Source organism: Trachurus trachurus (genome assembly GCF_905171665.1).
Source record: "Trachurus trachurus genome assembly, chromosome: 7".
Lineage (NCBI taxonomy): Eukaryota > Metazoa > Chordata > Actinopteri > Carangiformes > Carangidae > Trachurus > Trachurus trachurus.
The window spans coordinates 24,536,737-24,551,345 of NC_139901.1; the positions used below are offsets into that span (position 1 = coordinate 24,536,737).

Genomic DNA, 14,609 nt, shown 5'->3' on the forward strand with positions numbered 1-14,609 from the left:
ACAACCATCCACTCCTCTGTAGCACTAACAGTGAAGTCTGCTGATCGCACCAATATTGAACCATAATCAGGTCCTCGGCCTTGTGGTCAACAACATCAACTTCCTGTCATTATCAGTTGAAAACAAAAGCTCAGCAGAGGCTTTCTTCAAACTTCCCTCCTGCTGCGGTGCCACGGTCGTGGTGTGCCAGCTGCACTAACAAGAAATGAAAGGACTTGGTGCAGGTGGTAAATACGACACAGGGGATTATGGGAACATGGTTCCCAGACTCGGACAAAGTTTATGCTAACCATCGACACAAGAAGACTGGCAACATCAGTGAGGACCGAAATCACCCAGGTCACAGTCTGTTTGTCTCCTTGCCATCGGGGAAGAGATTCAGAGCTATCAAGGCCCAAGCCAACAGACTGAAGAACAGCTTGCTGTAGCCTGCATCAAACCCCCCACCACACACACACACACACACCCATCCCCGGAAAATTTCTCACCCACACACAAACTTGCACAGACACACTGTTGAAGACAGCAGCCTGCAGACTGTAAACTATTACAAGTTAGCCTCTATCTTGTTATCTTACACATCAATTTATTTTCAATAAAATCAATGACAAACAAAGTATCTTATTTTATTTTATGAGTCTCATCTCACCAAAATAGGTGTAATCTATTTCACATTTTATCCCCGCAAGTTAAAAAAGTATTGATTATCTTGTCTTCCTTTTTGTGGCTCCTCCAGCAGCCTCATAAGCTTTGCAAAATATGACGTAGTGGTTTGATCTTTCTTCAAATTCATCATCTTATTAAAGGAATATTGTAACTTAATGGGAAATTTGGAAAACGTTAGGGAACAACCGTTTGAAGAGACGAGTGTTAGTGGAAAGAAACACGTAGCAGGCTTTTGTGTGAAAGTATGATGTTGTGTTGATCGTCCACCGACTGTGACCTCATCCCTCTACGGATGTGGTTGCTGTACAATAAGACTTCCTCTGTTGCTCCCGGTGAACAAAGGTCATAAATTGCAGCCGCTAGGGGGCTTTGTAACCTGAACGTAAATATTTTTGAGGATTTGCTGAAATGATGGATGCTGTATTTTTTTTTTTTTTTTTTTGGAGTGGGGTGGGGGGCTCATTTTGTCACCTCCAGCAGAGCCAGGCTAACTGTTTCTGTAACAGGCTGCTGGCTGTGCAACCTCATGTTTACCAAACAGAATTGTATCTTTTTTCTCATTTAACTCTCCACAAGAAAGCAAACAAACATATTTCCCACATGTCAAACTATTCCGTTCAACAACCCCGCCGCCTCCACTATCTCTCTTCACATAGTCTGCACCAGCCGGCTCATTGCTATCTTCCTTTTATAGTGTGGTTCGCAGCAACCTCGCTGTTTCTTAAACTCCCTCATCCCTGCTCGGGGCAAATAGATAGAAGGAAAGATAGTACTGAAAGAAATACAAGCGGAGACTCAGAATAGAACATGGAGAGAATATGAAAGAGAACGGAAAAGAGGTGAAGTGAAATAGCAAATCCTGATTACATGACAAAGAGGCAGTTTTAGTGCAAATAATATTCATATAGAGCTGCTAATGTACCCTTATTTGCATCTTAGCTTCTTGAAATTGATTGTTATTCATGGCTTTGGTTCTGGCTTGACATATGACCCATGCATATTATATGTATCTTGTACTCTATTTGCTACATATCTGTAACGGTTCATCTTCAGAGAGAGGCATCTGAAGAGGATATGACTTTGCGTGGCAGTGAACTACACTGGCACTAGTGCTGGAGATTTTTATTAAGCGTTGATCCCTGCTGGAGTTCCCCCAGTCTGATCCCCAGCCTTAGCTGCAGGACTTTCCATATGGGACAAAATCCTCCTGCATTTTCAGGAAATAGAAACGAAGCCTCAGTCAGAGTAAACGTGGTAAAAAAGAAAAAAAAGAAAAAGCAGTCTGTCTTGCTGTATCTCTGCTTATTCCTTGTATCATAATCATTGCCAATAAGCTTAAAAGAAGAAGGGTCTCTTAGCTGACTCTCTCTGCACCTGTCTCTCTCTCTGTTGCAGAAAAGAAATGTGGAAAGTCTGTTCAGATCATCATGGAGTCACACAGGGGTCGGCTCTGGTGATGGGCAGCCTGTCATGCTCCTGATGGAACCTCGCTGCTCGGTATGATTATCACAGACAGATATAGTCCGCTCAGTAACGCTAAGAGACTCTCAGGTTACCAACAGATCTCTCTTTCAGATTCCACCAGGAGCTCCAGGGACAGCTGAACCGCTGACCTGGAGTCAGCCTGCACGGGGAACCGTTTTCCATTCATACTGTACTACACATAGGACATCCATAATTATCTATAATCCCGTAAAAGTCACCCCCTCCGTGACTTATCATCTCTCTGTGTCCCCTTCTCTATTATTCACCGTGGCCTCACTGTGTTTTTTTTTCATCTTCTTTTTAGAAACACAGTGTAATAGAAAACCCTTACTACTGATACTCATGTGAACTGACAGGCTGCAGCAAGTCAGAGGTACTGGTGTTGAGGTTCAGGGTCAGGGGTTTTTCACATGCAGCTAGCACACAGGTGGAGGGAACACAATGTCAGTGCAGAGGCTGAAAGAGAAAGGAAAGTCAATCCCTCTGAATCCAAGGCTACGACTACGCAGAGAGCAGCCTCAGTTTTGCCCAATAAGGTATGGAATGCTGAGACACCTCAGCCATGTGATGTGAAGAAGCAAAGCGACTTAGAGGGAGCCGGGGGGGTGATGATGATGGTGGTGGTGGTGGTGGGGGGGAGGGGTGGGGTGGGGATGAGGATGAGGATGGGGAGGGTTGGACCTCTTGGACTGTCTCTCTCTCTCTCTTTCTCTCTGTCTGATATTAACCAGCTCTTCTACTTAAAAGAATCTGTGAACACATGCTTCACATCTACAGTTGCAGCACATCTCAAAATGTTGCATCAGAGATTAGAGCAATGTTGCCTTTGAAGCATGCATAGCTTTCGGGTGAGGCAGAAACAGGATATGAACATGAAACAATGGTGCTAATGAATATTGATTCATACAGAACAAAAAAAAAGGCACAGAAGATTTATTGTGAAGTATTTGACATCTGAGGTATTTTCCATCAGAATATTAAAAAAAAAACATTTTTACTCGATAATAACAATAATATATCATAAACACATTTTTACTTATTCTCAAGGGGATTTTGGTGAAGTAAACATCTTTTTTTTCAAGTCAACTGAAAATGCTCAATTCCTCAAAGAGTGTGAATAGCACATTGGAAAATCCTTTGGCGCCATCTAATGGTAATAATAAGGAAAAACAGCGGTTCAGAGTGGTCACTAATTAAAACACATACAGTAAAGATGTTCTCCATACCTCCATAGGAGTGAAGTCTGAACCGTCCACATCATAGCAGTGTTGTCTCTGCTGCTTTGTGGTGAAGCTCGTCTGTGCTGCGTCCTCCACAGGGTTCTGATTCTCATCCCTCCACCATCTCTCACCAGCTGCTCACACATAAAAAGTATGTATTTGCTGAAAATGTAAACTGAAACAACCTTTAGTTATAGTTAATTAACTTAGCCCTAATGTTGTGTTCATGAGCTCTACAAAGGCTCAGAAAACACAAGTTGTTTTTATCCCTCTGACATGTTATGTCTTTTCTGTAATGTTATGAGAATTTAAACCTGAGGAAATACATTTTTTTTTATGTGCTATCATTATGTTTTCAGAATGCCTCACATTAACTTAAATAAGTTGATTTGGATTCTTGTAATTGAAACCTAGACAAATACAAAGGGTATATTCTAGACACACAACTTTTTATGTATTAAATGTTCAGACTGTGGCAAGTGGAAGAATTACTACAACAGTTCTACACATATTGAGTTGCATCCAAGTTAAAGGATAAGAAAAAAAATATAATGAAAAGAAATCTGAACCTTAACCCTAAAACAGAAACGAGATAATACATTAATTTTCAAGTAAACACAAGGGTTAAAAAAGTCAATACTTCTCTGACCTCTGAAGGAGCTGTTGCAGTAAGACAGTCCGCAGTATCCAGGATCAGCAGACGAATATGAAATGTTTGGCACTGGACTCTCAGTGAGTGTTTCTAACCTGGGTTCAATGTTCCCCTGCTGTATATGCATAGAAGAAATTGATGATTTTTTAAAAGAACACAGTTTAAAAAAAAAAAAAGCATCCAGTTGCAAAAAGTCAGAATAAATCTCTCTGTCACTCACCTCATCTAGTTGGCTCCATTTTGGACAGATCTCTGTTGTTTCCCTGGACTCTGTCAGGCCGATCTTGACCCTCCTCTCATCTGTCGGGCCTTTTCTCAAACAGGACCTGTCATCCAGAGAGCAGACTCCCTCCTCCACCTGCTTGTCCTGAAGGGACAGGCTGCTGGTCTTCTGAGCCTCTTTCAGGTCTGTGAGAGTCACACCCTGCAGGGCATGCAGCTTCACATCTGTCAACCGTCACACACAATGAAATGACACTTGAGCTTCTGAGAAAAGTTTGTTCTTTACCTGTGTTGACCTGCGGGTTTGTCTGGCATGACGAGACTTTGCTTTTCTCTGAGACTCGGCCTCTTCATCCCTGACCGGGGTCAGGTATAACCTGGGTCAGGACAAAAACACAAACACAGATTTTAAGTTACGGGGCTTATAAGTAAATGAGGAAACAATGTCTGAGCACAGAGAGAATGGCAGACAGGAAGTAGAATATACATGTAATTATAATTATTATTATTATTATTGTCATATTTAATAGTGTTTTTATTTAATTATTATACAAGCAGATATAAAATATGGTAACAAAAAGCATACACAATCCAGTTTACAGTTACAGTAGTACAGTAGTATACACTCTGCATTATTACTGAATGGCCCAAAAAGGTGTGAAGCAGTTAAAGGTATATCAAGTTCATGATTGTTGTACTGTTTGCCAACAGCCAGTTTCCTTTTTCAACTTTTGTATTTTGTCCTTTAGAGAAACTGGGAGTCAGTCTCCACATAATACATAATAATTCTCATTAGTCAATTAATTTGTTTTGATGAACAACAACAACAATGATAATAATAATAAAAACAGCTGTAATGACCTTGTTTGTCCAGGGAAAGTATGAATGATGAGTTTCTCTTCCAGCTTTAGCAATTTCATTTTCAAATGATTTCAGTCAACAAAATGCACAGACCCAACAATATACATAATTAAAAGTTAAATGAGAAAACCTTGCCCAAAAAGCAAATGACCACAGCTCAGCGAGACAGTGAGTAGGCCTACAGGGTATTGTGTGTCTATTTAACCACACACATACTGAAATCTTCTTCTTGCAGTCACCCACTGTGAGTAATCCAGATTTGCAGGAAAAGATAAATGAATTAAATGAAAAACTGTGAGAAGACTATGACTGTAATTGAATTGGGGAAAATGTTACATAAGCCTCACATCATCTACTTCCTGCTGTGGATCTTTGTTTATGACCTCATGCTGCATCAGCAGGTGCATCACCCTGCTAATTTACAGTTAGGAATAATTTCTGCAGCAGCAACAGGAAACGAACCGAATTAACAAAAGCAAGATTCACTGAGAGTGAGATTTCATTGTTCATTTAAGACCTTTGAGACCGGAGCACAATTTGCATCTGTGACTTCACCAAGAGAAAGGGCTGAGCAAGCAGCAGAGGAGCGGCTCATGTTGCCCGCCCCTCCTCTGCTGCGCTTTTACTGCTATCGATCTCCCAGTTGTGGAGTCGCCCTGTATCCCTCCTGACTGAGAGCTGCAAACTCCACTGTATATCATGTACAAAGCATCACAGTGGGATACAGGCTCCAGGACTGATACCAGGAAAGACACAGTGGAATGATGATCAACCACTAAATAAGTGAGACCGATCCAAGCTGTAGACGCTTACAACACTTATTTAAATAACAAAATCTGAAACTCACACACAACAAGCTGCTCCTTTCAGACTCCATGATTAAAATAAACACTAATGATTAGTGAGCTAAAATAGTCGCTAAGAATAACAGCTCCTGGCCAATAATTACTAATGTACATACAGAAGCTAACTGAGGAGATCAAAGTGAGAAACTTAATTCAGTCCCCAGAGTAACAACATTCAAGCCCAGTTACATCCGTTCTGCGAGGCCTGCAGCACCTGCACTGAGCATAGTTGCTCCACATTAAGATGACAAACACAGAGGCCTTGGAGCTTTGCCAGAACTGTAGCTTGTCAGACTGAATATCTGAAAATAAAACGGGTGAATTAAGAATCCAGAAATAGAACAGCATGACTCAGATCCTCTGAAACTTACCTAGGAGCAAATGCTTGCATGGTCCCTGTGGAAGGTCAGCGACTGAGACACTGCAGCAGTGATGAGTGGGAGAGGCTGAGCAAAATGACTCTGTAACAGGCGAGAGTGTGGGGAGGAAGAGAGAGAGAGGGAGAGAGAGAGGGAGGAAGAGAGGGAGAGAGACTTCCTGTCCATCTTGATGATGCACACACAATCAATTTAAACTTTCTGTCTGCCAAGGTCTGATGCAAGCAAGTCTACACTGACCTCAGTTCAGGAGCTGCTTTTCTGCAAAGAGCAATCAAGTGTTTACGTTACAACATCATTTGTTTGATTACACCCAGTTTGAATGTGTTGTAGACTGCCTTTGCCTCCGGTGAACATAATTCAACAAGCTGAGTCAATATTCAAATGTCTAATCACTACTACAGCACGGCCGACACTAAGTGACATATTTGGCTCACAAATGCCACACACCACATTATAAATGTTGCAGTCAGTGGAGTAAAAAAAATGTAAGTATTAAGCTTTTGTCATAATCCTTATGTCATGTTACATTTCAGCCCAGTGTATGTGACAACTAACTTGGACTACGGGGTGTTTGGAGACATTTCACTGAACCAGTTTGTATTCAATTTTGAACAGAATAAATAAAAAGAGCTGTAGAAGTGTCACAATCATCCCCGACCTCTCCTACATTACTCATGGCAATTTATTTTATTACTTTCCACCAGTGGAGTTTATTATTACCTTGCAAGTCAAACTTTTTTTCTTTTCTTTTCTTTTCTTTTTTTTTTTTTTTTTTTTTAACTTTGCATAGGAGTGAAGACAAAACTGTTCCAGTTATTTCACATTTATGGCAAAATGTAAATAGCTTGTTTCTTCTCCATCTAAAATATGCCTGTGTTTTAATTATAACAGTGAATATGTCGAGCTGCACAGGAATCCACATGCTTCATCTGACTGTTAAATTTAGGGATAAGGTCATTGTTTTGTTATTGCTTACAAATACTATGAAAAAATATCTAAATCAGGTATGTGTTGGATCTTGGCTGCAAATCTTTTTGTTCCTTCTAAAGATACACATCTTTTTTCTTTTTGTTTTAACTGTGCATGTCTTGGGGGCTATTTTTAGCTGTGGAGTTCATGTTAATCATAATGGAGGCACATGTCAGCCAGTGTTACAGCGTGGCTCATTGATGTGTTCATAGACAAAATGCAGCAGTAATAAGCTGTATCAAGCGTCAGCTACACAAACAGTAATTGTTATCAGGGTCAGTTTATTGCTGGGCTTTCTTGGGGTTTTTTCATCATAAGAAAAAGTGGGAAGTAGAAATACAGAATACTACCAGAGTGAAGTGACAGTGTCAGATTCAGGTCAGGATGCTACAATATAAATGAATCTTTCAAGTGGTAGTTGAAAGCTCACTCATACAATCTGTAAACACCAGCAGGATGTAGGCTTAATGCTAGAAAACTACACAGATCAACAGCCCATGACATTATGTAAGTTTGTGTATAATATGACAATGCAGCTAATAGAGATTCTGCATCACAATCATATTCAACATGACACAACAGCACAGAATGACAGTATCCAAAAGTGAAAGAACCAGGGTTTATTTTAAAAACAGGACAACAAGGGAAGTGTCGTACTGACAGTAACCAAAGCCTTGGCAAAAAGAGTGCATTTTGTAAATGTGAATATAAATTTGAGTAAAAAAGTACAGTGGTGTCCAAAAGACTAAACTACCAAGAACTCTGTTTAACCCTGTGACTATATAAACTTTTATCATGTGTCCAGAGAGGTAATTTAAAAATTTCATAAAATAATATTTGATATGTCTAATGTTTGCCTTAGACACAGCTTGTACTCCAGCAGTGACTTGATTCTTTTTTTCTTCACAAAGATTCACATTATTCCAGGTTCTGAGTATCTCAGAGAAAGTCTTTTGACGTGTTGTGTGTTTTACTTTTTTTTTTTCAATGTTCAGCAGAGTTGAGATCAAGTGAGTGTGGAACAAAAGCTGAGCAGCTCCGTTCTCAGACTTCAGACAGTCCTGGTGTTGCTTCCAAGTTCAAGCCGTGAAGTCTGACATGACTCTGCAGGGTGACGTCGTCCTTCTGTGAGTTCACACCCCCACATCTGCATTTACCTCCACTGTTTGACTCTGGATGCACTAACCCCTCCTGTTGCTTTGTTTGTCTCACAAAGATTCTCCTTTTGCAAATGTAAACAAGTTAAAGCTGATGTATCTCTCGTCAAAACTCCTGGTTTTCAACAGTGAAAGTTTGATGCTGTTCGAGCAAAGATGCTGTCATTTAAGACGTGGTTTGGCAAATGCTAGAACTACATTAACATAAAGTTGTCAGCTTTCTTTTGACTGAACAGGTTAGCTTGTTACTGAGCTTTATTTGGTGCATCTACTGAGGACTGGTTGATGTGAGAATATTACCATGACTCTAGATATATATTTAGCTGCAATTCATCACAGACACTTTTCAATTCATCTAGAGAACATGTCGTCCCTGAGGTGCTTCACTGAGCTCTTCTGATTGTTTTTCCCCCTCGAAAACTAATGCATAGAATATCTGTGATTGTTGACCTACAACAGCACTAAATGGCCTGAACTAACTAAATAATGCATTTTTTTTTCAAATAAAGAATATAGGAGCAATAAAATGAGGCTGATGAAACCAAACAGTTTTTGGTAGAGGGCTCAAGCTTTTAGACTCCACTGTATCTGACATTACTACAGGTGTGTTCTGTCTGGCTGGAATCGTGAGTTTTAAAAGTGCTTGAACCATAGATATACTTATATAAAGTAAAAAAAAAAAAATCTATCCACTACAGTTCATCCTATATTTTAATACATTTAGGAATTTCTTATTTATCTTATCAAAGACAGATTTTTTTTTCTTTTTTCCTAGTTCTTGACAAATCAACTTACTCTGCATCCATCTGTTTTATCTTTTAAGATATTGTCTAAGGATACATTTCAGAAAGTGACAACAAGAGTCATATTTTAATGACAAGCATCACGTATGGCTTCATGTGCACTGATAAACAGTTTACGCAATGGCTTCTTGTTATCTCATTGGCTTTTAGTTTTCCAGTTTACCACAGAAGATAACTGACAAAAAGACAAACACATAAAAAAAAAAACTTGTGAGTTATGAATTGTGGAAAATGCTCTGTAGAAAGACAGTCGTGCTTTTATGGATTAAGGCTTTTGAGGTTGTTATTGGCAGGTAAATCCTGAATTTACTCACTTGCAAAACTTAACAAGCCGTCTCATATGTTGAGGTACATGTTTCAGCTCCAGCATAGTTGACTGACTTCTTCTGTCAAAGAGCAACCACATTAAGAATACTGCACCTACAAAACAGCAATCGATAATGCCTTCCTACAGCATGTGTCCTATTGTAGACAGTGACTTTAGAGAAAGTTCCCATTCTTCTTGGTTTTTATATGTCCGGTGTAAAAAAAAACAACAACAAAAAAAACTCTGTAAAACATAAAAAAAGGAAGCATTAGGATGGATATGACAATTTTTGATTTCATTTTATCCAGTGCCTATTGAATTATTATGTATTACTTACATTCATCCTCTGGAAAAGCATCATTTTCTAATGGCTCCTCTTCCTCATCCTCCTCCTCTTCTACTGCTATATCCTGCTGGTCTTCCTCCACCTCTGCTACTTCCTCCTCCTCCTCCTCCTGTGGTGACTCCTCCTGTCCCGTCTCTCCTTCAGATGCCGTCTCCTCTTCTGCTTTGTCATGCACCCCCTCTACTGCCTCTACTGCCTCTTCAGTTTCTGACACCTCCTCTTCCTCCTCTTTTTCTTCTGTTTCATCACTCTTCTCTTCAACTGGTGAGTCCGACTGAACTTTCTCTCCTTCAGATTCCTCCTCTTCATCCGCTTCCTGGTTCTCCTCCTCAGGCATCTGCTCCTCTACACTTTGTTCCTCCTCCGCTTCTGTCTGTGTAGTCTCCACTTCCTCTTTTTCAGGTAGTGTAGCAGAGTCATCTTGCTCCTCCGCCGCCGCCGCCTCCTCCTCCTCTTCCTCCTTTACTGCCTCCAGCTCCTCAGCAGGAGAAGCTTCTTCTGCCACAGGGACCTCCTGCTCAACAGGTGCTTCATCTTGCGCAGCCGTCTCTTCTTGCTCAGCTGCTTCTGCCTCGGTGCCAAGTTCCTCTTCTCCTTCTTCTTCAGTTGCGGCAGCTTCCTCTTCTTGAGTTGTGGGGGCTGTTTCTTCAGTTGCTTCTTCCTCAGACTCAGCAGGAGGCTGCACTTCACCCACCACCTAAGCCAGAGCCAGCAATAAAAATACATTAGATCATAAAAGACCAGAGTGTGGACAGTTTACTGCTCTGTTATCTGGTGACTGGTTAAATGAGGCCAGAGAAAAAAGACGCACACAACAATGATCTGTACTATCTGAGTATAAGTGTTGATGTGAGTCTCTGAGTGAATTCATGCCAGGCAATTAACTTCTTCAGGTTAATGAGACGGAAATCTCATTTCGTTTCCCTACGGGCACACAGTGAACAGAAATAGTAAAGAGACCATGTGTGCTCTCGGTATGTGTGTGTAAGTTCAGCCATAGCCTACATGTATAATCTGCATGTAGCCTATCGTGCATAATGGTTTCTGATGCCCACTGATATCATTTCAACAGGTCTGAGAAATGACCGAGTCAATAAATGTCATCTTTCTGTACAGCTTGCTACTGAGTCCGAGTGACAGGAAGTGAGAACTAAATTGACACAGTTGGATGAGTTGGAGCAGTTATAATGAGAAACAGGAACTGTTAAACATGAAAACACTGTCACAGTAAATGAATTTAGTGAACAATATGAGAACAATTTGGACTGATTAGCGGGTTAAATCTGATCGGCTTGTGTGTTGGTTACCTGGGTAACCTCCTTCTGTATGTTCTCCAGCTGTGCACTGAGTTCAGAGTGCAGACTATGGGCTGCTGAGCTCTGATCCTGCAGACTCTGACGTACCGTATTGAGCTGCTCCTCCACACTGGCCTGCTGGAGCCGCTGGGACTGCTCATGCTCAAGCAACTCCCTGGAAGACACAAGACAAAATGTCAAATGTGAAATTATTTTGTGACGATTTGTGATAATATAGTATGAACGGTGCAGCCCCATGACGGTGTGTTGTTGAAATATTGTGAAAAAGGCACCAGTGGCTTCCTAACCGTGCTTTCCTAAAACCTGACATGTGCAACAATAGCCTGTGAGCCACATTTCCATCATGTTTAGATAAGCTTCAAAGAGTGCAGATTTTACATACAAAAATTTTTACTCACACCATTCAACTCCAGATATCATCAACACAATAGGAATGTTTATACGGATCAGTGCAATCTCACCATGTGAATATGAGGCCTACCAACACTGGCCTGGAGTACCACAGACAGAGGCAGCCAACAGGGATTTGACAAAGTCAACATAAAGTTATGGGTCAGAGGAGGTGAGCTATTTTCTCCGCAACACCAAAAGCTGCTGCTTTTTTTTTTTCTTCCCGGTACCTACCTGACAGTCGCCATCTCCAGTGTGCTGGCCTCCAGCTGAGCGTGATAGGTGTTGAGTTGCTCCTTTAACCTGAGCACCTCAGCGACCTGTCCATCCAGGGTGGTGCTCAGCGAGGTGACACGCCCAGCTCTCTCCACCAGCTTCGACTGGGCTTCTCCCAGGTTCTCTGTTAAGTCCTCTACCCTCTGAGATAGCTCTGAGCTCACCGCGGCCAGATCCTGCACCTCAACCTTGACGCCCTCGAACTCCTCGCTCTTCCCCGTCAGCATCGTCTGCAGCTGGCTCAGTTGCTCCAGAGACACGGTGGCTTGCTGCATCTCTGCTAGCCGGGCTTTCATCTCAGTGTGCAGTGACAGCACCTGAGCGGGGAGGTCAGATGTTTTGAGCTGCTCAGTTGTAGCCAGGGCCATTCCCACCTGTTTCTGGGCCAGTGCATAGGAATCCTCCAGGGTACTCAGACGGGTCTCCAGACTCTCTGAGATGTGCTGCTGCAGAGACACACAGGAGGAGTGATGCTGAATTAAACTGAGAGACTATCCAAACCATGAAAATAATAGTTTTACTGAAAGTCTGAGATAACAAATATGGTATTTATTCATAGTCCTTATGGAGAATATATTTTTTTTTAAATACTACATTGCTCCCACCACATTAGAGGGCATACTGTAAGTAGTAAGTATAGGATTTACACACCACTCAATCCTTAGCTTGTTGCTGTGTACCGTATATGGGCTGCAGCAGCATGCATTCTTGTTTTAAATCAATTCGATAGGGTTATTTTGAATTCTCATTACAAAACAAATCCAGTGTTCAGAGAAAAAGATCTGTTCTGTCATAAACAACAGCAAAATCTGAACTTTGAGAACTAATCAGGACAGATCCTCACATGCACGGACAGCTCAGTACAGTACAACCTCATCTCCTGGCAAACTACAGTGTATGGGGGGGAAAAAATCAATAGAGGATGTTACATAAAACAAATGACAATACTGTAATGGAGTAATGTTTCATAAGGAAGTAAATGATTTTTTTTTTTTTTTACTCCTGTCATGTTCATCAGGATCGAAACTCAGTGAACCTTTCATGCCGAGGTGTTAAACTTTGCAACTGCAAATTCATGAGTCAGAAAATCTATTAATTGCTCAAGGAAGAAATATTTCCCCAACAAGACTGAGCTAGCAAATCTGTTTTCAGGCAGAGTTTCGCCACATTGGCTTCCCTAAAGGCGAGTTGCTCTGAGAGGGAAGAAGTGCAGGAGTGGGGGTTTATTGGTTACAGTAGGCACCACTTTAAAAAAAATGCTGTTCAACTTGAGTCACCAGCAGCAACGTATGCATAATTAGAATAGTTTGAAGTTCATTATTTAGCCACAGGCTATAATGGATATGAGTTGACAGTGACACAACGGGGGCAGTGTATTCCTGCTAATTCAATAACAAATGGGACTATTTTTTGAGCCATCACACTTATTTTAAACCTGTGCTAGTATTTAGACATATTGTGTCATCTCAGGAACACAAATAAAACCATTTTCTGTTCTCCCTCAGTCTCTCAGATGGCCTGTAAACAACCACTGAACTGGTGTTCAATAACAAAACCAGACTAAATTTAGCCTTGGCTCACTACTGTCTTGTTTATTATTATGTTTTACCAGTACCCTGTGCACAGCAGCATGTTCTCAACTGGTATCGCAATACACACATTTTCCAGAGAAGGTGTGATGCTGACTAGATTTGATTTATTCGACTCAGTGATAATAAAGTCAGAGTCCCAAAGTCAGAGTCTCCTGCAATAGTGGGTCAGGAATAATCCTCATTTCAAACGTCAGCAGCTGTGTGAGGATGTTAGAAATAGCAGCGTTTTGTATTCACTCCAGAGGCTCTTGGCATTTTGAAATCTGATAGAGGCCTGCACTTCTTGACTTTCCTTACTTGTAACTGGCAACCAGCACAGTTGGCATGTGCTCAGGCCTTTTCTTCTCATTTAATGAGTGTTTAGTGTGCATTATATTCTTGTGGAAAAAAGATTAATGAAGTATTCATAAGAGGACGCAGACGATGAGGGGAGGCGTGTTCATGTCGCTCATGTCTGCAAAAACCCAGGTGACTCTATTGTGTCTCGCTTCTGATCACTTCAGCTCCTTACCTTGCTGCTTGACTGTCGCATCTCTTCATGGGAGGACTGTAGTTTCACTATCTTCATCTGCATGCCCATGAGGTTCTCTGTTAAGTAGGTTAAAGTTTGGTGCTGCTGGAAACAGAACCACGCGCCGGTGGCACCGCCAATCACTATCATCAGGAATAAAACCAAAAGAAGAGTGTAGTTATTCCCTCCCGGGCGAACTTCAGACTCAATAACTTCATTTTTGAAAAAGTTGTCTTCATGTTTGTGGTTGCTTTTCCCTTTTCGATGCTTGGCAGTCATTTTCCCTTCAGAGGACACAATGTTCTAGCTATGCAGGAGAGGAGAGAGAGGTGAAGGAGCTGGTGGGTCACGGAGCCTGGACCGTGGTGTCTGCGGTGATTTATTTCAGATGAGTCCTTTAAAGCGGCGCTGCACAAAAAAAATCGGCCTGGTTTCAATCGCCGCACGATAAACGCACCGGGAGGCTGCAGGCAGCGCTGTTTCTTGATGAGGAGGGCAGGGCAGAGCAGCAGCAGCAGATGAGAGTGAGAGGGAGGCGTGAGCCGTGGGCTGCGTGCTCGTCCATTCAGGAAGAGCAAGGAGGTGTAGAGGGGGCCGGGCGGACACCGGGA

General features: G+C 41.6%; 1 protein-coding gene across 3 annotated transcripts; it reads right to left on the reverse strand.

Moving 5' to 3' along the window:
- Positions 1-7,905: 7,905 nt before the first annotated feature.
- On the reverse strand, positions 7,906-14,604 carry LOC310989065 (uncharacterized protein). Of its 3 annotated transcripts, none has more exons than XM_083975951.1 (5): positions 13,999-14,604; positions 11,854-12,341; positions 11,221-11,383; positions 9,901-10,610; positions 7,906-9,808 (listed from the first exon to the last, which is right to left on the reverse strand). In XM_083975951.1, exons 1-5 carry the CDS (start codon positions 14,275-14,277, stop codon positions 9,709-9,711), a joined length of 1,740 nt encoding a protein of 579 aa, XP_083832077.1. In that variant the 5' UTR covers positions 14,278-14,604; the 3' UTR covers positions 7,906-9,708. The 3 variants fall into 3 exon arrangements, with proteins under 3 accessions (XP_083832077.1, XP_083832078.1, XP_083832079.1); XM_083975952.1 differs by having other exon boundaries at positions 11,317-11,383; positions 13,999-14,599; XM_083975953.1 differs by having other exon boundaries at positions 7,906-9,810; positions 9,905-10,610; positions 13,999-14,597.
- Positions 14,605-14,609: the final 5 nt, after the last annotated feature.

What these genes read in the sequence shown, in the direction of transcription:
- LOC310989065 (XM_083975951.1), bottom strand. Translation starts at nt 14,277, where the DNA reads ATGACTGCCAAGCATCGAAAAGGGAAAAGCAACCACAAACATGAAGAC. An exon ending in TGCGACAGTCAAGCAGCAAG is followed by an intron (nt 12,342 to 13,998) that starts GTAAGGAGCTGA and finishes GTGTCTCTGCAG; the next exon opens with CAGCACATCTCAGAGAGTCT. An exon ending in TTTCCAGAGGATGAATGTAA is followed by an intron (nt 9,809 to 9,900) that starts GTAATACATAAT and finishes TGTTTTACAGAG; the next exon opens with TTTTTTTTGTTGTTGTTTTT.